This window comes from Balaenoptera borealis (assembly GCF_965194805.1).
Source record: "Balaenoptera borealis genome assembly, chromosome: X".
In the NCBI taxonomy this organism is placed as follows: domain Eukaryota; kingdom Metazoa; phylum Chordata; class Mammalia; order Artiodactyla; family Balaenopteridae; genus Balaenoptera; species Balaenoptera borealis.
Genome location: NC_138881.1, coordinates 72,357,021 through 72,382,974, shown reverse-complemented (window position 1 = coordinate 72,382,974; position 25,954 = coordinate 72,357,021). Strand labels below are relative to the sequence as shown.

General features: G+C 33.9%; 1 protein-coding gene across 4 annotated transcripts in view; it reads right to left on the bottom strand.

Moving 5' to 3' along the window:
- Positions 1-25,954, bottom strand: part of DACH2 (dachshund family transcription factor 2) — a 623,157-nt gene that overhangs the window by 444,276 nt on the left and 152,927 nt on the right. For 3 of the 4 annotated variants that reach the window (XM_082377224.1, XM_082377222.1, XM_082377221.1), the window contains exon 2: positions 23,929-23,967. The exons of the other annotated variant lie outside the window; for it this stretch is intronic. In XM_082377224.1, the coding sequence (XP_082233350.1) occupies positions 23,929-23,967 (39 nt within the window). The remainder of the gene's footprint in view (positions 1-23,928; positions 23,968-25,954) is intronic. 4 annotated transcript variants of the gene reach the window in all.

Sequence of the window (25,954 nt, the reverse complement as noted above, 5' to 3'; positions counted from 1 at the left end):
ACTCCCCTGGATTATCCTGGATGGAAAAAGAAGGTAGGCTTTTGAAGGACCTGGGGTAAAGACTTAATATATGTCTATTTAATTTAATGTCACCTTCTACCCTAGTTTAACTATTTTTTAATTGATTCATATTTATTTGATGATTCATTTATTTATTTTATTTATTGAGCAACTATTAATGTGCACATTATTGCATCTAGGTTATCAAAACAAGTTTCTTGACACCTGTCTTCCAGAAGTTTACAGTGAAGTTAGGGAAAAAAAACATACATGGTGCATGTGACTAAAAGCAATTCAAGAGCTGTCTTGTGTCAAGGTCCTAACAGGAATAGATAGGAAGCGCATATTCCAGGAGAGCTCCTCCCAGATATTTTCTTTCTACTCCACTTTAATTCAACCCCTTCTCAAATCTCAAGATTCTCACACAAATGCAGCTGGTTTACCTATGGGGTTAGCATTAAAATTTCTAATTGAAGCAATCCTAGTAAAATGATCTAATATGCTATTTTTTGTGTAAAAGACATTTATATAAGAACAGTACTTTTAGAGACCCAGTAGTGTTATCTACTTTATCTGTGTTTGAGGTTCTTTTACTAACTTTAAGGTAGGGAGAGGAATCCTCTCATGTGTTCTCATAGCACTTGAATCATACCACTAGCATACAATTTAGCACGCTTATAAAAAATTGTTTCCCACAACTTCCCATTCTCTTCCAACTATCTGAACCCAACATTCACAATACACTGAGCTACTTGACAGGTTACTTTCATCTTTGTATCCCTTCTATCCAACACAATCTCTGGCATATAGTAGATGCTTATTAAATATTTGTCAGAGATTATCAAATATGGCCATAGTGTATTCAAATGTTGTTATAGGCTAGACTTTACAGTTTCTAAAGGCTGCAATTGAGAATCCATCACTATTTAATTGTATGTAGTCCCAATAGTATCATTTTGTTTTGAACCCATAGTATAGTGACATTGAATAGCACTCCAGTTGTACAGTGCAGTGAAGGGGGTATTGCGCTTTCACTCAAATGGCATGTGTTTAAGTCCTAAATCTGCCAGTTACTAATTACAGAACCCACAGTGTTTATTTCCTTACCTGAAAAAAAGAAGGAAAACAATTATTATTGATTTCTTCAAATGAATGGCCTGAGAAACAAATGAGTTGGGAGTAGGAGAAAGCTTTATAAAATAGAAAACACAAAAGTCAAAGAAGTATCATTTTCAATTTCTCAAATAATTCTTCTGAAGAACTGTTTAAATGTGCTGCAAAATCTTCATCCATCCTTGAGATTGAATATTCTGCCTATCTTTTTCATATGTAATACTCATGCTTTTAAACCTTTGGGCCTCAAGGCCCTAGAAAAAAATTGCCTCAACTGACTTTTATCAAAACTCGTCTCCATAAATTATAGCAATGTTTTCTTAGGTCGGTCTCCCAAGGCAATAGAAATAGAAGCAAAAATAAACAAATGGAACCTAATCAAACTTATAAGTTTTTACACAGCTAAGGAAACCATAAACAAAACAAAACAAAACAAAAAGACAACCTACAGACTGGGAGAAAATATTCGCAAACGATGTGACCAAAAAGGGCTTAATTTCCAAAATATACAAACAGCTCATACAACTCAGTAACAAATAAGACAAACAACCCAGTCAAAAAATGGTCAGAATACCTAAATAGAACTTTCTCCAAAGAAGACATACAGATGGCCAAGAGGCACAAGAAAAGATGCTCAACATCGTTAATTATTAGAGAAATGCAAATCAAAACAACAATGAAGTATCACCTCACACCGGTCAAATGGCCATCATCAAAAAGTCTACAAATAACAAATGCTGGAGAGGGTGTGGAGAAAAGGGAACCCTCCTACACAGATGGTGGGAATGTAAATTGGTGTAGCCACTATGGAAAACAGTATGGAAGTTCCTTAGCTAAAAATAGAGTTGCCATATGATCCAGCAATCCCACTCCTAGGCATATATCTGGAGAAAATTCTAATTTGAAAAGATATATGCACCCCAGTGCTCATAGCAGCAGTATTTACAATAGTCAAAACATGGAAGCAACCTAAATGTCCATCAATAGAGGAATGGATAAAGAAGATGTGGTACATATATACAATGGAATGTTACTCAGCCATAAAAAAGAATAAAATAATGTCATTTGCAGCAGCATGGATGAACCAAGATATTATCACACTAAGTGAAGTAAGTCAGAAAAAGATATATACCATAAAAATATATACCAAAAAATACCATATGATATCACTTATATGTTGAATCTAAAATATGAAACAAATGAACTTATTTACAAAACAGAAACAGACTCACATAGAAAACAAATTTATGGTTACCAAATGGGAAAGGGGATAGGGGAGGGATAAATTAGGAGTTTGGGGTTAGCAGATACAAACTACTATATATAAAATAGATAAACAACAAGGTCCTACTGGGAAGCACAGGGAATTGTATTCAGTGTCCTGCAATAAACCATAATGGAAAAGAATATGAAAAAGAATGTGTATATATATATATATGGAGAGAGAGAGAGAGAGAAAGAGAGAATATATATATAGCTGAATCACTTTGCTGTACACCAGAAACTAACACAACATTGTAAATCAACTATACTTCAACAAAAATTTTTTTTAAAAATCTTCTCCCTTCCTTTCTCTACATCTTTGAGTATGGTGTACCTCCACTTAGAAACTCTTCCCCATCCATTAGCCATTGAATACAACTCAACGTTCAACCAAAGTTCAATGCCATTCTCTCATCCATGGAGTCACAAAGTATTTTAGGCCACAGTGATCTCTCCCTCTTCAAAACTTTTGTCTGTACTAATCATGTCAGGTTTGTAATCACAGAAAATGGATTGAAATTTAAAGAGAAAATCCACCCCTTGCAGATGGAGTACTGAAGGATAGGTACTTAACATGCATCATATATTCCCACAACAAAGCAATATCATAGAGAATATTATTATCCTTTTTATAAATAAGAAAATTGAGTCTCAACAAGATTATGTCACTGGCAGAAGGTCACAAAGCAAGTGGCAGAGCTGGGGATATAAATCCAGGTCTACCACGCTCATTAAATTTTGCTATGTTGTATTCCCAACTAGATTTCCAAACTTCCAAGCTTTGTTTCCTGCACCTAGCACAGTACTATCAGTTCTCAATACTGTTGATAAATGAATAGATGAATGCACTGTTTTAGTTGATTATCACATTATCATGTTAACTAAAACTTTTCAAGCTAAATCATGTTAGTTCAAGTTTCTGTGTTCAAGTAGCTTTACACGACCAAAGAAGAAGAAAAATAATCCAGTCTGACACTAATTCTAATGTTTGTGTTTCATGAGTTGATTCACATGCATTTTCCCCCCTCCACATTTTCCTTTTAGGTCTTTAAAATTCTTCAGATAGGAAGTTTTCATTTTTAAAAAATCTAAAGTAAGTAATTGTAATAAGTTTTTAAAAAAAAAACTTGGATCTAAAACTATTTTTTAGACCATTAACCAGATATACATGCTGTTCTCTGCAGAAATTTTGAAAATAGTGATGTAGATCTGTTTCTGATGTAAGAACATAAGTGAAAATCTGGAATACATTTTTCCTAGCATTCGACTCAAAGTTTATTATAGGGATTAGTCATTCTCTCATATATTCTGGACATATCTTAGCATTTCTGAACTAATATAAATTATGTCTATGCCTTAAATGAGGTCAACATAAACTAAAACCATGCCAGTTTCATTATCAACACCTCTAACATACTTCCTAATTAAATTTAAAATACTGTCAATACTATATTTTAGTGTTATTTTTAGTAATGAATCCTATGAGCATCTTTTCTTCCTATTATATTCCCTTGCTATAAAAACTCAGTGTTCTTTGGATAAAGCATTTTCCTATTTAATAAGAAGTAATAAACCTTACATATAACACATCTTATTACTTGAACTTGTTTCAGACTCATATTGCCATGAGTAACAGAAAACATTTTTACATTTATTTTTAATTGCTTGAATAACTCATGGCAAAAGTACTCTCTTCTTTTGTTTTACCAACCTTGACTTGTTCTATCCTCATAAGTTGTTAAAATAGTGTTAAGTATAATATTTTTGAGTATTTTCATTATGCCATTTAATGCATCGGGTGAAAGAATTGTTTTCTTATGGTTCTCTCTATGCTTATATGACTTCATTCTGTCATAATAGAATTATGTTTTCTCTTTTTTTTTTGCAATTTATACTACTAATACTTTTTTTTAAAGCAACTTTGTTCTCTGAAGGATACTATGATTTATTATTTTATTTTATTTTTGCTTTTTATTTTTATTTTTTTATTTTTGGCCACCCCATGTGACTTGCGGGATCTTAGTTCCCTGACCAGGGACCAGGTCCCCAGCAGTGGAAGCACTGAGTCCTAACCACTGGACTGCCAGGGAATTCCCTGATTCATTATTTTAAAAGGTGACTATTTGTGAAGTTTTGTTTCCTATACAAAGAACTTCCTGAACATTGACCTTGCCCTTGTCCCCAGGAACTTACAAATACAGTGAGGTACGTATATATATAACCTGGAGACCTGTGAATTTCCACACTCTTATTCAATCTTACTTATACGACTTGCAGTGTAGTTGAGTGTATAAGACCTACATAGACCACAGTTAAAGACATTACTACATGGTTAAAATATATGAGCCTACTCAACTGTTGGCTGCTTACTCTCCCACACCCCTCATACTACTGGGCCTGAGGTGAAGTAGGTGTCTACCTTGCTCCTCATTATTGCTTCCAGATCATTTTCACTCTTTCTGTAAAACATTGAGTTTTGAACCCCATGTTATCAAAATATTCATCAAATAGTCCTCTTTTAGACTCATCTACTGATTTACAGGTCATTCTTTCTAATCTTTTGAAGATTTTAGATACCTGGATCATTCTCTGACTGTATATATTCCTGTTATAATCCTTGGTTAAAATATCCTAGTAGACACGATCCTTCCACAGAATAATTCCATTAAAACTTAAGTAACAATATGTCACTCCACTTTTCAAAACCCTCCAATGGCTTCTCATTTCCTTAAAAGTAAAAGCAAGACTCTGCATGTTCTGGTCCCTTGTCACCTCTTTCGTCTGTTTTCTTACCACTCATTCCCTCATTCACTCCGCTCAAGCCACACTGCTCTTCTTGCTGTTCTTTGGAGAAATTAGTCAAAGCTCCTGCCTGAGGACCTTCATACTTACTGTTCCTTGTGCCTGGAGGGTTCTTCCCCTAGATACCCACATGGCTGGTTCACTCACATCCTTCAAGTCTTTCCTCAAAAGTCACCTCAGTAAAGTCTCCCCAGTCTCCTTATCCAAAATTTCAATTCACCTCTTCCTCAAATTTCAAATCCCCCTTTCCATCTTTATTTTTTTCTTTAGAACTTATTATTGTATAATATAATATAATATAATTAATATACATTTTACTAGTTTATCTTGTTTGTTGTCTGTCTCCACCCACTAGAATGTAAGTTCCTTGTGTGCAGAATTTTTTTTTTTCTGTCTACCTTGTTCATGACTCTATGTCAAGTACCAAGAATAGTACCTATGGTACATATAGGTACTCAATAAATATTTTTAATAAACTGAAAGAAATAATAAATATATGAGTGATACACAACAAAGAATGTAAGAAGAGTTCAGAAAAGGGGGAATATATTTTTTTGTTCCCTTCCCTTCAAGAAGGGTATATGGAGGAGGTGACATAATCTAGGCCTTAAAGAATGGGAGAGACAGAGAATAAAAGTAATTATGATAGGCACTTTTCCCTTTATAATTCAAGAAGTTGAATTTAACTATGTTTAAATATCACTCAAGTTGATTAAATAAAAGGTTGAATAATAGGATGTTTTCTGGTCTATAATGTGTTTATACATTTATGAAATTACATCTATTTCTAGCCCTTGTCTCTTACCTATTCTGAGGAAGTCAACCAAATATTCATAGATATTTATGGAATACTGCCTCATTAGTTTACCTCTTTCACTAATTTTTTTACCAGCTAAATGTCACTGCTTGTTGATGCAAGTTCATGAATAGTGCAATAAATATTAATATTTTTCATGCTATTTATGCAACATCCAGGTAACTCCACCCTTTCTCTTCTTTGAAGCAACTATCAACTTTTTCTGAAAAATGTACATTTGCCTAATAGCTAATCACATCAAAGAAACTATCCCAAATGTCAAAAATAACTTGATTAATTATGTACCACTTAACTAAGGCTACTGAACACTTGGAAAAGTTCTGTTTTTATAAGATTAGAGTGAAATTGCTTGGAAGGAAATACTGTAACGTATTAAAAATTACATCTTCCAAATGGGGCTTCACCTAGTCCTTTGACGTTATATGTTAGAGCTGGTCATTATAAATCAGAGTATGCTCATGTAACCTTTCAGTTAAGACTCATTTATTATATTGTCCTGCTTACACCTGTAAACCGAAGGCAAAGTATGTCCCTAAGATGTGCACTTGAAGTCCCAATTGAATTCTATGGCAGTTGTACTCACATCTATAGTAAAAGGTTGATCCAACTAGGGATCATGTCCACGTATAATAAACAAATCACAAATATAAAACAGTTCCCTAAGCACAGAGAAGTTTATTGAATCACTGAATCAAATTAAATCTGTGCAAAAGACATGAAAGAATGTCTCACACTGAAGTTCTTAAGTTATATAATGTAACTACAAAACTTTCCAGGCATCCCTGGGCTGTATTTTCTGAACTTAGTTCTGAACACTTACATAAGTGATATTTTATATCTTCAATCTCAAGGGAAACCACAAGGGATGTGCATTCTTGGAAATTCATGGACGTTGGTTATTTCATTTTTTAAAAAGTCCATCATCTTTTATACAATCTTTTAATACATCTGTTTCTTCAAAGGTTTGGCATTAAAAGCAAAAATATTCTTTCATAACTTATAAACAAATGACCTTTCACTATTACATAATAGCTTAAAAATATCTAATTAAAAAAATGCTCTTTGGGCTTCCCTGGTGGCGCAGTGGTTGAGAGTCTGCCTGCCAGTGCAGGGGACACGGGTTCAAGCCCTGGTCTGGGAAGATCCCACATGCTGCAGAGCGACTCGGCCCGTGAGCCACAACTACTGAGCCTGCGCGTCTGGAGCCTGTGCTCTGCAACAAGAGAGGCCGCAATGGTGAGAGGCCCGCGCACCGTGATGAAGAGTGGCCCCCACTTGCCGCAACTAGAGAAAGTCCTTGCACAGAAACGAAGACCCAACACAGCCATAAATAAATAAATAAATAAATAAATAAAATTAAAAAAAAAAAAAAGCTCTTTAATCAGGTATGCTTTCCAATAATAATGAAACTTGACTAGCATCAATTAAATACATTTAAATTATTCAAATTGCTTAGTACTCAATTTAAAATGATGTTCTGTACTATTTTATAAAACATAATTGATGCTTTTTGAAAATATTAGGAGCATTGATACTGAATATAAATGAGAGAACACATTAATTCTAAGAGTAAACTATCATACCCTAATGATTCCCCAAATATAATAATAACAATGACAACTAATTATCATAACCTAACATTTATTTAGCACTTTCTATATGTCAAGAAAAGATCAGTAAGTCACAGGCCTACCCTCGAGGAACTCACAATGTAAATACATGTGCAAATGTAGGACTGGGCAGTATGTGAGAAGTGCAAAAAAAAAGTTGCTAAACTAAAATGCTATAGGAGTTTAGAGGAGGAAGGTGATCATCTTTCCCTTGAATCATCATAAAAGGCTTCATGGAAAAGGTAGTAGATGTACCGGAGGAAGTTTAATTTTAAAAGGCAAAGACCAAAGAAGGAAAGGACACTCACAGCAAAATAATAATAATAATAATAATAGTTAACATTTATTAAGTGTTAACTATATGTCTAGCACTGGGATAAGTGCTTTTTTTCATGTCAAACTGCTTTATTACATCTTAAATAACAGTACAGTTGAACATAGGATCTATCTGTATTAACTCATGTAATCCTTACAACCACACAATTAGGTAGGTACTCATACTTTACCCATTTTACAGATAAAGAAACTGGGGTTAAATGATCACAGAGCTAGTAAGTTCACTCAGACTGAAATATTTTTCCCACTGCTTATATACATCAGTAAATCATTACCTGACTCTTCAAGATCAAGCTTCCTTATGAACTCCCTCATTTCTGTCCCCATTCCCTCAGTCTACCTGGTTTGTAGAAATCATCTTTGACTCTCCTGTCACAATCCACATCAAATCATTTACCAATCTGAGGAAATTCTCCCTTTGCAATCTCTCTCAAATTTACTTCTTCCTCTTCATCCCCACAGCCATTATAGATAATCACCCAGGTCCTTACCGTCTTTGTTTAACTCAGTATCCAAACCCCTACCAACTGATGTTATTTCTTTAACAAGCATTTATTGTGTCTCAAACAACATGCTGAGCAATGGGGATACAAAGGTGAATACAACATGCTTCCTGCACTCAGAGTCTATTAAATAGGCATATATAGAAGAGTAAATAGGTTTTAGCAGGTTGAAGGGCAGAAGTGTGGGAAGAAGGGGAACAGACGTGTGTTCCAAGTAGAGAGAAGAGCATTTATGAAAATCTGAAAGTGAGAGAGAAACTGGAATGTTCAAGGGCACCAAAGCAGTTGAATTGATAGTAAGGGAGAAAGTAGCTTGAGATGAGATTAAAAAGGTGGCAGAGGTTACATATAAGGTAGCATTTCTCATTTCTCCAGCTCAGCATGATTGACGACTTAATCTGAGTAATTCTTTGGTATTTCTGGAGCTTCCCTCTGCATTACAGAATTTTAGCAGCATTCCTGGCTTCTCCCCACTAGATGCCAGTAACACCACCACTCCCTGTGTTGACAACCGAAATTGTCCCCAAATTTCGCCAAATATCTAGTGGGAGCAAAATCACCTCCAGTTAAGAACCACTGATATAAAGGCCTTGAAAGTCATGTTAAGATATTTGGACTTTATTGTAAGATCAAGGGGAGTAGTGATGTGCAGCAGTGTGGAGGATGGACTAATTCTCAAGATTAGTCAAGAATGGAGGTAGAGAAACAAATAAGGTGACTATTCAATATCAAAGTGTTGTTCTTACTAGTCCCCAGTGCTATCACTTCAGTGTAAGTCAGACAGAGTTCTACAATGTTCCTATCATATTCCATGATTACGTTTATCTCTGTGTCTTTGTTCATTTGGGCTCTCAAAACTTAGAGTAGCACTTTTCTGACAATTCAAATCTCCCAAATTCATTTAAGGTCTGAGTTAGAATATTCTTACCTCCTAACTTATTATCATCTATGAAGCCATTTCAGACTTTTTCCCTTATCACAAATAGCTTTACTTCTTATGCCTGTGATCTATATATAATACAACATTGCACTTTCTTAATTCAGTACTTTGGGTTTATTTTCTGGTTGATTCATGCTTATAGTTAATATCTTGGTCAACTAAATTATAAACTCCTGGGAAATAGAGACAATGTGTTCTGCATCTTATATATATATTCCAGATCACTGAGTAAAATCTTGAGCCAAGACCAGGTGTCATTTTAAATTAAAAATCATGTCCTCTTGTGTGATTTCTCCATCATCTAGAAGAAGATTTGCAATCAAAATTAACTTATTTTCTTATATAAACTGAGGTAAATCATTATGACATTGAATGGTAAACTCCATTTTCTTAACTATTAATTGGGAGCAAAATTACTAACTCTGAGAATAGTCAGAGTTAATTAAGGATTTTATATTCCTACCACAGCCTTGTAGGAAATGTATAAATAAAAGGTATTAATGAATAGATACCAGAGATCCTACTTTATATAATTGGCTTATCTGATCCTCTGAATGAAATAAGTACTATGTATTTTTATCCTTAGAAAGGTTTAAATTAGATAAGAAGTAAGTGTTTGGAAAACTCCTTACATCCATATTTTTTAAAACCTCATGTATAAAAGCTAGGTTAACCTTGATATGCATGCTTATGTTATATTTCTGTCATTTAAAGTCTGATAGTTTCAGTATTTTACATTCAATATCTCCGATTTTTGATGTTTCTACAGCTCCTTATAAATAATAGACTAACTCCACTGAAAGGATCTCAAAATGATTATCTGATCTAGCCCTTTGTTTCGATCAAATAGGTGGCAGAAAAACCCAGGAAACTTTCTAGAAGTCCAAATGTCGAATAATTTCATTTTTGATAAATTGACAGTAAAACCAAGGCAGAAGGTTCATTATATTTCCAATATTTTAAATCACCTACAACAAAAAAAACTGATAGATGATCCTCTTTAAGTAATGGCAACATGTTATTCCTCAGCCTACCACACACATTAACATCAACCTAGAATATGCAATTGTACATTTATTCCACTTTTAGAAAGACCTCAACATTAAAATCAAATTAAAAAATCATCTTTCTTCTGAGTTCAAGCAAGTTCAATGCACACTGCACCCTCTTTTTCTTTCTCCCACCTCCCTATATAAGGATATTATAACTTTAAATTATACCATAACTTTAAACAACCTAACAGCTTGCACTCAAACTTAAGAGCGGCATTACAGATTTTCTTTGAAACGTTAAGTGACAGAAACAAATCTGTCCATTTTCAGCTACTGAATGTGCTTACTAGTTTAACAGTATTTTTTACCAAAGACATTGCCAGCTTTCACTTTGTCAGATGATTTGAAAATCTCTACCATATTTCCACCCTGCATTAAATGAGATCTAATGGATTAAGATAGGAGTAGACTTTCTTGTATGTCATGTTGGAAACTTTTCACAGGCACCCGCAAGCCCCTAATATAAAAGTAACCTAGGGGTGCCAATGATGAAAGACTTTGTTGCCACGGTGTCATCTCATAAATCATCAATTATTGTCTGTTATTATAAATGTGACAGCCACATACTGTCATAAAGGGATTTGCATTTTCATCTAGTTTTAAGATTTTTTTTCCAGACATCACTTGCTTTGTAAAAGAAATGTCATGACAACCATAGAACACTTAAGCTTGTTACGAAGTGTTCAAGCATTCATTCAGACTTTTGTCAGTTTGGCATTTTGGCATCCCAACCTCTTTTGCATTATTGAGTAGTTTATCTTTATAGTTCATAAATGTATTTCTAAACATGGGCATATAGCATAATAGGCTAAACCCAACAGGAGCAATGGAACTATTTTGGTTGCTATGACAACCTAAACTGATCAATTTCCTGTCACTGTTTTAAAAGAGGCACTCTCCTGTGGCCGTAAATACTAATTACAAACGCAAGCCGTTTGCTAACATGTTCAGTTTACAGATTAAAACAGTTCATGCCTAATTTATCATTTAACATGTCCTCCCACATTTGTAGTATGGTACAGAATGAATAATTACTTTACTTGTTTACAAAATTTTCAACTTAATTTCACTAATTATTTTTGCAGTTGCTGGAATTTAGCTGTGCTGCCATAAATTCAAAAAACTCGGTGCATTTTCAAAGTGCAAGGAAAGATTCCAGAATGTAATTTCTGCATTAAGGTTTAAATGTTTGCTTAAAACCCCTTCCTGTAAATGCTTATTTTAAAGAAGATGGTTCTATTTTACATAAAAGTTGCAAAATTTTCAAGAGCACATGTGAAAGAATCTCTTGTCCCACAATCTATTCAATTAAATAAAGAACTAATAAATTTGGTTAAAATCTGCAATGAATTATTTAGTGAAGGTAGATTCAGAGAAAAAATAATACATCCATCAGGCAATACAGTCATAGTACTGTATAATCTAATATTAAGCCCTCGCTTCTCCACCCACACACATATTTTATAGAAGCTTTAAATTAAAGTATATACTTCATCTTTTGATGGGGAAGCAGGCATGGGGGATATTTCTAACTATTTCAGAGTGTAAATAAGAGCAATTCTACAAATTGTTAAGCTATCTTTGTGGAATTTCCATGTCTGACCAACACTTGTGAAAAGGATAGGATACCATTATCCCATATACAGGTTTTTTTTTAACTAAAGCTTTTTTATTTTCCAGCATTCATGAACTACATGATGAACAAAGCTTTGCTAGTATGTGTCATTATGATTTAAATAGTAAGAAAGGAAAAACCCCTGCATTGATCTTGCCTATTGTCTCACTAACTAACCAACAAACCTAGAACTTGATTAAAACACTTTTTACAATTTCCAAAGCTAAATGTGTTCTTCCTAGACTTCAAATAATCACCTAGCATTTCTAGGGAGGCTAACAATTTTTCAAAATCAAATATAATAAACATGCTCCAGTTGATTCCCTGAAAAGAGAAGCTGGAACCTAAAATGTTTGCCTCTGAGAATACTTATAGAATATGCTGTTTTGTGGGGGATTAGGCAAAACAGATGATGTGAGGTCCCTGTTCCTGTTTCTATCTGGACACTACTATCCTTACCAAAATATGTTGCTTAACAGGGCCTGCCCTGCCACCCCCAGCACAGCTCCACCCAATAACTCCTGTTAATCAACACAGATTATACATCCAAAGAAAGTAAAAATCCTTTAGTGGGTCTCCTGCGGTTGCACAAGAAGGAGTGACAAAGCGCTTCCAATTGCTTCTCAACCCAGCAGCTGTAGCCTCAACACTCTAGGGTTCAGAGGGCCTTCTGACAGCCTGTGCTCACAGGTGCTCCTCTTCTTCTAGCACCAGCTCAGTGACTGCAGCAGGAATTTTACATCACCACAGTGTCGAGGTGAAAGCTCCAGTGCCCTTATTTCAAAAGGAAATCTGGTCAGCTTGAAGCAATGAAAACTAATCTGAATGCAGCCAGTCATTGGCTGGGAACACATGCTCAGTAAAACAAAGGCTGCAATCAAAAGTTTTTTTTTTTTTTCATGCATATAGCCACTTCAACTGTGCCTGCATTCTGTTATTTATTTATTTATTTTTTTACATAGACTCCTAATTTCAGAAACAATTTATAAAATGTCATAGGCTGCTGTACAGCGCTAGGAGAAAAATATAAAATAATGTAAGTGATACTAATATTCAATTGCTCAATAAATATTTATTGGATACTGAAGACTAAATGTCAGGAAAATATGCTGGATACTGGAGATAACAGTGGTCAGCAAAACAAAGGCACAGTCCCCACCTTCACAGTGGTTATTAAATTTCCAAAGCATTTTAGCTTTTCCAAAAAATTCTTGCATATTTTGCTCATTTTTGCCCTTCACAACAATCTTGTAAGAGACATCCATAGGTCCATCTGATCGATAAGAAAACAAAGACTTAGAGATGTTAAGTGATTTGCTTGTGATCAGAGAGCTAGCTGTTAGCAGTGAGGGATTAAACACAAGATCTCTGACTACAAACTCAAGACTCTTACCACTATAGCAGTATTTCCAAAAGTGTACTTCATGGAACACTAGTTCTCTAAACAAAAAGGTTCTTTTAATCAAAAAAAGACTGAGAAACTGTGTATATTACATCTTATAGATTCATAGAGCAAATTAACAAAGTATAAACACTGAGAAGACCTGTGGTAAACAAACTTGTTTATTTTTACTGAACCCCATATTTCCCAAACTTATTTGACCCCAAACCCTCTCTGAAGAAAAAAAAAATGAATCCACAGTGATTCAGGAACTGATGATAAACTTAGTATATTGGATGCAGGGTGCGGGCGGTGTTTTGCAGAAAGGACATGTATGTTGGAGAGTTGCACAGTACATTTCTAAATCTATGCATGACCATGAATGTGTGTGACTGTAGAAGACTATGATATCTAGAAGATATGATATTATAACACTAGATATTGTGAAAGAAATGAGGAGATATATGTGGTGAGACAATGAGGCCTATGTGCATTATCAGGATGATGGAAAATTTAGGGTACCAACAAGAAAATGGAACTGAGAGAGTCCCCCTGACCCTCTTTCTTAGCCACCTCCAACACTTGCTCAAGATTGAGAAGATCAAATCTTCCTCTAACCGAACTTTCCCTTAATGGCTGATTCTAGGACTAGAGCAGTAAATCTACCAAATGAGCCTGGAGTATCTTGTAGTGCTAGAAAGTAAAGAAGGGCTCAAAAAATTTACAATGATAGGGGCATGTAGAAGGTACCCAGTGGCCAACTGAAAGAGTGCCCAATGGCCAAAGCTAGAAAAATTTAAACAATAAAATAAATAATGTAGCATTGGATTATGATCTAAAATATAAATTAAATACTTATGAGACCATAGTGAAAAAAAATGAATGAATAAATATTAATAAGAGACAAATCTCCCTTGCAGAAGAATTCCAAATAATTTCTGCAAATACTCTGCCTTTAAGAATGTGAAGCATAACTAACTCCCTGCTCTTTAACTGTGGGCTGCACATAGTGACTTCCTTCCAAAAACTTCCAAATAGTACAGTCAAGAAAAAGGAAAAAAGTAACTTTACAGTGGAGAAACCTAACAAACACTACAGGAACCAGGTGATCAAGTCAACCTCAACAATGATAAGTCATAATGATAGTATGTACCTTTGATATGATGTGTTGAAAATGGAATATTACCTCTGTGGTCTTCCCTCCAAAAACCTAATTTAACAATGAGAAGAACACCAGGCAAGCTCCCATTGAGGGGCATTTTACAAATATCTGACCTGTCTCCTCGAAACTGTTAAGGTCATCCAAAACAAGGAAAGTCTAAGAAACTGTCATAAGCCAAGAGGAGTCTAGGGAGACATGATGACTAAATATGAGGTGGTACCCTATATCCTGGAATAGAAAAAGGACATTAGGGAAAAATTGAAGAAGTCTGAATAAACTATAAACTTTAACAATAGTGTGTCAATACTGGTTCATTAATTGTCACAAATGATTCATTAATTGTAAAATATTAACAACAATTAGGAAACTGGACACAGGGTGCATGGGAAGTCTTTCTACCTTTGCAATTTTTCTGTAAATCTAAAACTGTTCTAAAACAAAAACTTCATTAAAAAGAAAAAAAAAAAAAAACATTGCCTCTAACCATTTTTGTGCCAAGCCCAACTTAATTAAAAACTGCTTTATCTCTACATGAATAGGAGTCCAACTTAGTCCCAAAAATCACAAGCAGTGATTTTTGAAGAGGGAGAGCTGGACAAACGAATTAAGGAAAGCACAATTTGAGTTAATGCAACCAAAAAGTAAAATATGTATATACAATTTTTTAATGGGCTGCCTCAAACAGATGTCCCAAATCCCTTCATATAATGTTCTGAATACAGTGGGTGCTTTATTGCCAAAAGTAATCCATGATTAAAAAATAAAAACTACTAACTTCTTTACACGTAATATGTTAGATACATCAATATGTGATTTAATGGGTATTTGTAAAACTCTTGCGGCATAAAGAATATAAAATGGCTATATTTGTTATTTAGGCTAATTTCATTTTAAAGCAGTATAAGCATACAGCTCTACTGACTAACTGTATTGTAGAAATATACTATTTGGTTAGAATTAGCCATTTTAAATGAAAACGTCCAAGTTATTTGATTTTCATCAAATAAAAATCAAAGAATAACTTTGTTTATATATTTAAATAAAAATATTGTCACAGGGAGAATATTTGGTAATGATAAATCAGTTTAAAATGCTTTAAACTCTTCTAATTGCAATAAATCAAAGCACGACTGCTATTATTAATAGGTTTCAATATTTTATATGTTTTAACATCTTTTAAATATTTTTAAAAATATCTAGAACACTATATATCAGATGATCTATCAGTTTATATCATAAATTATGAGATATCAACTTACATGAATCTGTTGATTGAGCTATATACAGTTTTTACATCTTAGTTTTCTAATGGATTTATTAAAATAATGTTTTACATTTTGTGGCTGAATCATTTTGTACTTGCCCCCTTTTGAACATTACAATTAGTTAAAAAACAAAAATTCCCAATAATAATCCAAAGTAACAGCAGATCTTTGTAGTCCTAATATGCTGGGAGGAGGTGAACACTTTGAGTAAGTTTATTCTTTGTATTGAAAACTCGGTGTTATCAAAAACAGAAAGCAGGACACGTCTTTAAGGCACTTCACATGTATGCAGGACTGTTGAGCACGTTGCCATGGAACATAACTCCTTCAAGGACTACAAACCAAAGAACGGCCATTTTGGCATAATAGTCCCATTTCTGAACATTATTTTGTAGCATTCATCAAGATGTATTACAAACCCTACCAATTTAGGGACAATGCACTGCCTTTTCAAATGCATTCATACTGGGTCTTAGAATCAACTCCATTTTAGCAACTAATTAGTTACACTGACAAACTTTTAAGAATAGGGCTATACAATTTTTAGAAAATGTCACCACTCTCTTTGTAAATTAATGATATGTTCCCCATTGCACAATAATAGGTGGTTATCAACCTTTCCTCTTTATCCTGTCTCAGTCATTTAGTTAAATCTACCCTGCACCCTCCAGAGAAATTCATGGTCTGTCACTCTACTCATTGGTGTCTAGATTTATGGATATTTTAGCAGTCCCTTTATTTTCACATCACTAGGCAACTCTTCTAAGTTTAAAAGAAAGGACTGACTTCACCTGAACATTCAGACAAGTATCCTACTTACAAAAGGCCATTTTCCTTCTATAATTCACTTTCTTTTCCTTTATATTAAAGAGACACACAACCTGAAACCTAATGTATTGCACCTTCACATTATTAAATGGAACATGCAGAACATTACATTATTATGCTACACATAGCCAAGAAATTTTAGTATTCACGGGATTATGGTAATTAAGTCTTCCTTCACTTTGGGTGATGTGACACTTGCTTGACTATAATGTCACTCCACTTAAAGTCTGTGTAAACAACATTATCTTAGTCACTCTGCATTACATTTCCAACTGTGAGCAAAATTACAAGGTCAGAGTGGACAAGAATGTAGGTAATCCCAAGGAAACATCATGTAAATGACTTGCTCAAGGTTCAAACTGGGTTTTCAATAAAAGCAAAAAGGAATATTTTCATACTAATATTATAGTATTATTATCTAAATGCCATCAGTGGCAAAGCACCTGGGTATTCTTGGAGACAGTGGTAAAGACAACAGTGTCCATGATTTTGATGTTTTGTGGATAAAACATAAATGTTGTTTGCCAAGGATTCATTCAAGCTAACAAAAGTGTCTGCACTCAATAAGGAGTAGTACATAGAACAACAGCAAACGGTTTTGTAAATAAAGATCGTTAATATCTCAACTGCAAATAATACTTTTTAGAAATGCAGATGAAAAGGCAAAACAGCAATGCTTACATTTCCTCCTTTCCTGTTTTTTAATAAATACTCAGAACCATGATTTTTATTCTTTTTAAAAGTAGAGTAGTAATTTCCCAACAGTCTTATCAGCTATTTTGTGATTATATCCAAGATGTGCTGTCTTAAAAATGCTCTGACCTACAGAAACTAGCTGAAAGACTTTGGAATATCTTGCATTTTTAGTGATTTATTTAGTGCTTATTGAAAAAGTTAGATAACCTGATTAAATCCCCACATAGGATAAGTAAGATCAGGGCAAAAATAGTCTAGATTAACTTGGCACAAGTTCCTCTTCATTGAACTAGTGGAAGTAACACAATGAGCAAAATAGTGGTTTTCAGAGTATGCTTAAACTGTAAAGCAAGGTGCCAATTAGCAAAAATAGCAATGGAAGTTCTTAGATATGGGCCCCACAGTCAGTTCACAAATACGTCAAAGTGGGTAAAAACACTCAAAAGCAACTTATGTGGGATTCTCTAGGCTTAGTGTCACATTTGGACAATGAGGGATACACGTGAATTGTATTAATCCAGAGATCATCTGAACAAAGTGTGTGAACCACAATTTTCTTGTAATATCTGATGTTGAATCTCTGTAGGAGGTCAATTCACTTCCTAGGAAGGCCATAGTCAAACATTTTTTCCCAGGACTATTCATAAAAAAGAGAGGCCCCAAAAAATGTCTTCATCACCAGAGATTAACTGATTTAGATTCTGCTTGCCAGAGTTGCTACCTTCCATAAGTAGAAGCTTCACTAAAAACATAACTATGTTCAATATCCTCATAGATAAACAGAGTTTCCTTTTTAAAAGTCATTGAAAATAATAGGTATTCTGTGCTTGAGATAGGATACACTTGTGTGTGTGAATGTGTGAGTGTTTGTGAGTGTGTTATATTTGCAATTCTGGGAGTTTAAATAAAATCAGTTTCAACTCTCTCCCTTTTATACTTTAATCTCTTACAATATTAGATAGGTTTCTAACTGAATGTTCTTTCCGGCACACATAGAATCTAAGAAAGCCTGAAAGCTCTTTGTTAAGCCTCAGGTTAAAGATCCAGATCTTTCTAATGAAAAGTCTCTCCAAACACAAAGTCAATTACTTACCCTCCCCCATCCAAAAAGAAATACAGAACAGTCAACCTGAGCCCTCCCTCTACTTTAAGTAGCTATGTGCAGCACCATAAAAGCAGTTAGAATCAAATCTTAAGTGAGCTGAAAATACTGAATATTCTTTTCTCTGAATCTGAAACGCATAAAAAGAGCTTGAAAAGAAACACAAAGCCACAAAAAATAGTGGTTGGACTTTCATTGTATTTTCAGCATTTGCAATGTAATGCTTCAGGGTGTGGAACATTCAAGATTAATTCAAGATGGTGTGTTGCCACTGACTAGTCCTTATAATGCTGAGCTCCTGCTCCCATCTTCTTTCCCACCCCCACCCCCAATTGTCCTTGCATTAAGAGGAACACAAAGATAAACAGGATAAACTCATGATCTTAACTAAGGGTGTTACAACAGTTTCACAAATTGATAAAATTCAATTTTGTCTTTATGTTTTATGCACAATAAGTAAATTACAGCTTCAAGGAAAGGGGGCGATATGTATCATAGATCAAAGGTTATAGTATGTCTCTAAGAGATAGCTTAGTCCAACATCCTAATTTTACAGATGCAGCAACTGAGGTCCCAAGCCATAGAGTGATTTGCAGGGTTGTTTTAAGGCCATGAACTTCTGACTCGTTTTCCAGAGCTCTTCCTGCTATACCACAATATCTCATCAAATGAGGCTTTATGGGAAAGTGCTTTGAAACCTGGAAAATACTTTACAAATTTTACATAGTATCCTTATGCTTATCTGAACTGCATATATTTTTAAACGAAAAATAATGACACAAATATATAGTATCAGTAAACATTGTTATGTACACTGTGATCAGAATCAACGTTTCGTCTGTAGTGTATAATCATGAAAGAGAATCAATGAAAAAGAATTATTGTTTTCTTCAAAGAAATTTTTGTTTAAAATACCTACTACATTTTCAAGAATCTTGGGAAATAAGAGCTCTCGTAAAATGCTAGTGGGAGGGTAAATCAGAACAGCTTTAGAGAGCAATTTGGCAGTAACTATTAAGTTGAAGATGTGCATAGCCCACAGCTCAACAATTTCACTTCTGGCTTATACACCAGAGAAATTTTCCCACAGGGGCACAAGAAAACATGATGCCCATTACAACAAAAATTAGAAACAACCTAAGTGTTCATCAATACAGTAAAAAATAATCAAACTGTGGTATACTCATAGAATGAAAGAGTATAGTGGACAATTTTTAAAAATGAACTAGATCTACATGTATCAATGCAGATAAATCTCAAAAACATAATGTGAAAACAACAATTACAAAATGATACTATAATACCAAACCATTTAGGTACATTTTAAAAACACAAAAATCAATGCTGCATATTATTTATGTATAAATACACATAAAATTTAAAAACATAGCAATGATACACACCAATTTTAAAGCAGTGGTTACTTCCAATGAAGGGTGAAGTATAATAGAAAGAATATTAGTGTTAATCATATCACTAATGCTTTACAGAAACATCTGTATCTGTAATTTTTTCAATTGAGCTCTGAATCAAATGTAGCAAAATGTAGACCTGATTATTGGTCCACAGGTATCTCTCATTATTTCCTGCTCTTTCTATTTGAACTATTTTATAATTAATGTTGCTAACTTTACACACTACCAAAGTGATGTTACCAAAGTTGATTTCAGAATAGAAATGTCATTTTTGATAAGTCAGAAAAAGTATATATATATATATATATATATATATATATATACATATACATATAATGTATATGTATATATATAAATGTAATGAAATTAGGTGTTTTGGTAATTAGTCTGATTCCAGTTGTCAGGTTGTAAAATATATTGATCCAAAGTATATGAGCTTTGAAATCAAATGGCCTTGATTCAAATGCTGGCTCTGGTATTTGTAGGCTGTGTGGCCTTAGATAAATCACTTAACTTTCTCTGTACCTCAATGTCATCATCTGTAAAACAAGAATCACAATAATAGCACCTGCCTTATAGGGCTGTTATGATGATTAAATGAACTAATACATGGAAAACACCAGGGATATCATGTTCGAAAAATGTTAGATATTATAAAAAGCACTAGTTCATCAAAATTTATCCTGAATAACCTTATTTATATGTGTACATTGGTCAAATGCATCAAAAAGTCACTTATTTCTTAGATTCTGTATCTTTCAGGACTAGTCAATTAACTAAGAATCTCCACTTGTTGGAGTTTTTAAGGAATGGTTTTAATTAATTAATACATTTAAACGTAGTTCATCCCTATCACACAACAGATTACCTGTGGTCAAAACTATCTGATGATCTAGAAAGGGTACCACTGTCCACCCAAATTTTATTTAAGTAAAACATCAGCTATTTTGCACATTGTCATATGTGTTGACCAGTTGTCCAACAATTTATCATCTTTCATATGTTTTTGTGTTAAATCTGCAAGTAGAATAATATGTCAACAAATGAGGGGTGGGTTTTTTTTAGTTAATTTAGTATTTGAGATTGTGAATTCTTTTCTTTCTCTTTCTTTTTTACTTTTCTCTTTTTTTTAAGTCCTCTGATAAACGTTTCTCAACAAAAATGACAATATTAACTTACCATCCTGACTAAGGATTTGTGGTACAGATCATAGGGGTCATTAAAGCAGGTTTAGCAGTGGGGTTTTTTTTTTTTTCTGGTTTTCTTTTTTTTCCTAGAGAGGTTGGAATTTAATTGTTTCCTTTTTAGACAAATATTCTTTTGGATTGCCAGTGATGAAAGGGGCATACAGATGTCAAAAGCACTGTAGCATAGTGGGATTATGTGCTAAGGTTCAGGGCAGGAGAGACAAACAATCAAAGTCTCAGATCAGTCAAACAGTTACCTCAATAAAATCTCAAATGACCAGCTTTTGTTTTATCTTTGCCAATGCCTATCAAAAGTTCAAATGAAGTTTTGTTGTGCTAACTACTTACATTTCTTTTATTTCTTACTTTAACCATTTGTAAAAACAAAGGAATTTCACCAGATAAAATAGGGAGTTTGTTTAAAGGCAAGCCAATTTAAAATAAAACAACACTTGCTATATACATGGCTTTCTTCCTATTAAAGCACCATAAATTGGTCTTTAAATAGTAGCCTTAATGACATTATATGACAGAGCCTAACTTAAATATTCTCTTTTGGACATAGAAGAAATTATCTTTCATACTGCATTGCACTGATAAATATGAAAATGAAAAATTCATAATTTTATCTTAGCTTTCAAACCACATTAAGGGAAAAATATCTTGGCTATTTCCATGTAGTAAGAAAAAAATCACAAAGTGCATAACCACCATTTTGAGTATCAGGAGAATTATTTACAAGCACTCCACTTATTATTTATTTACTTTACCTGAATTTTCCATCATCAAGATCTTTGGGTGCATTTATAACGTACTGTGATTTTCTAAACCGCAGTACCTAGAGGACTTAAGTTTAAAGCAGAGGTCGCAAACTGATAGCCCATGGGCTAGATCCAGACCACAGATGGGTTTTGCTTTGCCTGCATAGTGTTGCTTTTTATTGAGTTAGTTACCAACATTTAAGAATTGGAGAATTTCATATAAAAATCTGGATTCCCAGTTTCTCTTAAAAAGTCAAATCTTAACAACAGTGGGCCTGCATTCCCACCTGGTAGCAATCAGCTGAGCTGAGTAATAGCTGCCACCTTTGGAAAGAATATATGCTCTCTAGGTCACCATAGTCCCCACCACTCCCTATTGCTTATGGCCTTTCATTTATGCTACCACCCTTGTCTCAGTAGGCATTAGAGTTTGCAACTCTCCTGTTTCTCTGTAGTTTATTTGAGTGTCAGCACACATACTTTCAAAAACATTTCACAGTTTTTCTCAGATTACAGTTAGTGTAAAAACTCATTACATATACATATATATATATACATATATATATATGTATATATATATACATATGTAATGTGTGTTCTGATTAATCTAGAAATAAATCTATACAGTTATAAACTACTGTTATGCTTAATTAAAAACAAGAAGTTGACATTCATTTACATATCATTTTACTAAAAAAAGTCAATTTCAATGCCTGAATTCAATTGCATTCGTATAAAATCAAAACACTTACTTTCAATATCCCAAACCTAATCTCAAAACTCAATCCACTTAAACTTTTTCAGTTAAAATCATTCATTAATGAAATCTAGTGGGTTCTAGTCTCCGCCAGCATTGAAGTCACAGTTTAAAAATAAGTTTAGCACTTAAGGAGGCACATCCACTGCTTCAGGTCACGTGGGTATTATTTAGTGTGCATGATAAATATTTAAGAGTAATATTTAGTACAGAAAATGCCCCAGATATTAGAAACACCACCATGATGATTTTCATTTTCTATGTTGAAAACCCAGGATAAATCACATGGTGTGGTCCCCATCTCTCTAACAACCCTATGACATTTTTCTTGTAGAAAAATACAGATAAAACATGCATCATGAGCAGCCCTGAAGGAAGGGGGTAAAGTCACCATAGGGTGATTTAACCTGAGAAGGGTGTGTGGCAGTCAATATCAAACTGTACTTTAGAATCATGGGTTGCCCTCCTTCTCCCTTGCATCTCTGAGTTAACTGCCCATTCTTTGTTCCCATTACAACCGAAAAGGTATGAAGTCTGGAGCAATATGGTGTCTCTGATTGCAATTTAACTGAAATTGTCATAGATATTTTAGGAAGTTTCAAGCATAAATCTTAGAGTTCCAAATATTTTTAAAATGTATTTTTAGAGAAAAAATAATTTCAAATAGTTTAGAACTAGTAGCATGCCTACAATATATATCTGTGCTTAATGCTTAGAAAGATTCCAGAAGATTAGAAGGCCTGGTTTTTTTTTTTTTTTTTTTGCCATTATTGCTGTAGCACACTTAATAGCCTGTGCTGCCCTGCAAAAGTGAATGTACCTTCCTAAGCATTTCAGAGCCATGGGGCAGGTGAATTACTTTCCCATTATTTTACATAGATGTCATGATTTTTATGTCAGTGACCCTTACTCAAGCCCCCATCAACTTTGCAGCCTTTCTCTAGCTTCTGCTTTAGTTCCCAGGGAAGGAGTTGCTCTCTGTGGCTGGAAGTCATCTCCCAACTACGCGTTCCTGGGATTCACTCCCAGTTAATACATATGAATGATCACTAACTGGCAATAGTGAAACCGTGAAGACCCCAATTAACTAGAACCCTCAAATGGATAGACAGGTTCTAATTAGCTATTTGGATTGCATTTTTCTTATTATTAACTAAAGATTAAGCAAGATTCAATATTTGCTGCTGAAAATTTTAAATGGCACTACTTTCCTACCTTAGTAAGTATAGTACAGGGAATAAAATTACTGAAGTTGGGCTGAATCTGTACAAGCTCCAGGACATTCCCAGGAAGTTGATTTTTAAAAAATAAATACATAAATACCTGTTAACAGCTTGTTTTCTTGTCATTTGCCTCTTCCTTCTAAAAGGAGAGTGTAGCAAAAAATAAATAAATAAAACTGGTTAATTGAGAGTTCTGGTTAGTAGCTTCCAATTAATCAAGGCTTTATTATATTTCACAAAAAATCTTCTTAAATTCTGCAGAAATTTTAGATAGGTTACACACAATGAAACACCAGCAGGGAAGAGCACAAAGAAGGTAGGAAAGCCTGAATTGCTATTAGATAGTGTTTTAAATATATGAATAATGTTATTACATTTCTGGTCTAATCCCCATTGAGTAAAGAATAATGTGAAATGTCATGTGGTTTAGGGCTTTTCTATACATGAAGGCAAGGAAATATGGTTGTAAATTTCTGTTGAAGAAAATGGCCTCGGGTCGTAACAATTCCAAAAAAAGATTCAGCAATATTGTGTCTTTCCCCTTTCTCTCAAGAGCCTTCCTTCCCAACCCATTGGGTATTCCAACACTTTTTAGGGAACAAAAATCCCTTCTAGTTTTTTTTCTCATTTTTATTCGGCCAACAGGATGATGAAAGTAAGCCAATATCAATGTTATGCCTTAATTTCCTAAATATGGAGCCATTAATCACACAGCTCACTATATACTGATTTCTGAAGCAATACTGAACTATCTTACATCTTCTCCAAAAGGGTTACACATGCACACACACACACTCAGACACAAACACACATACACAGTCATACACACATCTGCACAAAATAAGTTAAACACATACAAAAGAGATCAATAAAAACCCCACATAATTATCTTAGTTAACAAAACAACCATTCTTTCCAGTAGTATAGTATTTCCCAGTGTTCCTAAACCCTTTAATAAAGAACAATGAAATTTAAAATGACAAGATACAAAAAAAAATATAAGTAGTGTAATTTGGCTATTCTGAGCCTTATTGCACTTCTTAGTAGTATAGAAACAGGAACCTCCTTCTAATGTCCACTACAAATATATATGGTTAGCTCATCACCCCCTTCATAATCTCTTCTTCTAATAGCCTTTTTGTTAAAAGACTCCTTTCAGGTGTTTGTTTTTGAAAGGCAACTGCTTCCCTGCTTAAAGGCCTATGGAAACATTTTTTAAAAAACCCACAGATGCAAACATGTATCTGGGGTTGCGGGGGAAAGGAGGTGGCAGTGAAGGAAGGTGAGCATTTTTTCACCTACTCTTGTGTTCTGTCACTTGATTGTCAGAACTATTTGATTTTGCTTTATAATTCACTCACACAACCTGTTTTGAAATTACATTTTCTTAAAGTAGAATATAGTCATACATACCAAGTTAATGATAATGCATACTTCCTTAATCCAATGGGCTTTATATTGGAGGACTTTTTCCCTTTTACCAGAGATCCTCCTTTTTTAACTATAAAATTTCCTGAAGACAACAGAACATTTTTGACTGTCACCATATGTACATAATTATACTAAGTTAAAAAATAATTTAAATCTTCTATAGCTTGAGCTTCATAGATTATTTAAGCATAGATTTTGAAATTACCAAATACTGAAACATTCTTGTTAGAATTATACAATAAATATATAAACATCCATGAGTTAACTGTCCTTTTATTAAGGATCTTAAAATTTCTTAGAAAATTAGGAGTTTACCTTGACTTTTGAAAATTTCTCATTTGTCTTGTCAAATGTGAGAATGCATTTTACAATACTGCCTAACACTAGCTATAATTCTAGGACTTTAGGGACCACAAGTTAAATACATATACTTTATTTTTGACACTCAAAATAAAACGCGACTTCTATATTTCTGAATTTGTTCAGAAGCAGTATCGTTCAATCAGAGTAGTAACCATATATTTAAAATTCCAAAAGATCAATAAAACGTTTCCTATGCTTTAATATATGTAAAATGATTGTACACCTCAAAAATACACAAGTTTGATTTGCCAGTTACCTCGATAAAGCTGGAAAAACGTCTCAGGCTTTTAAATGGGAGTCACCTGTTAACCTGGCATATATGACCATACTTT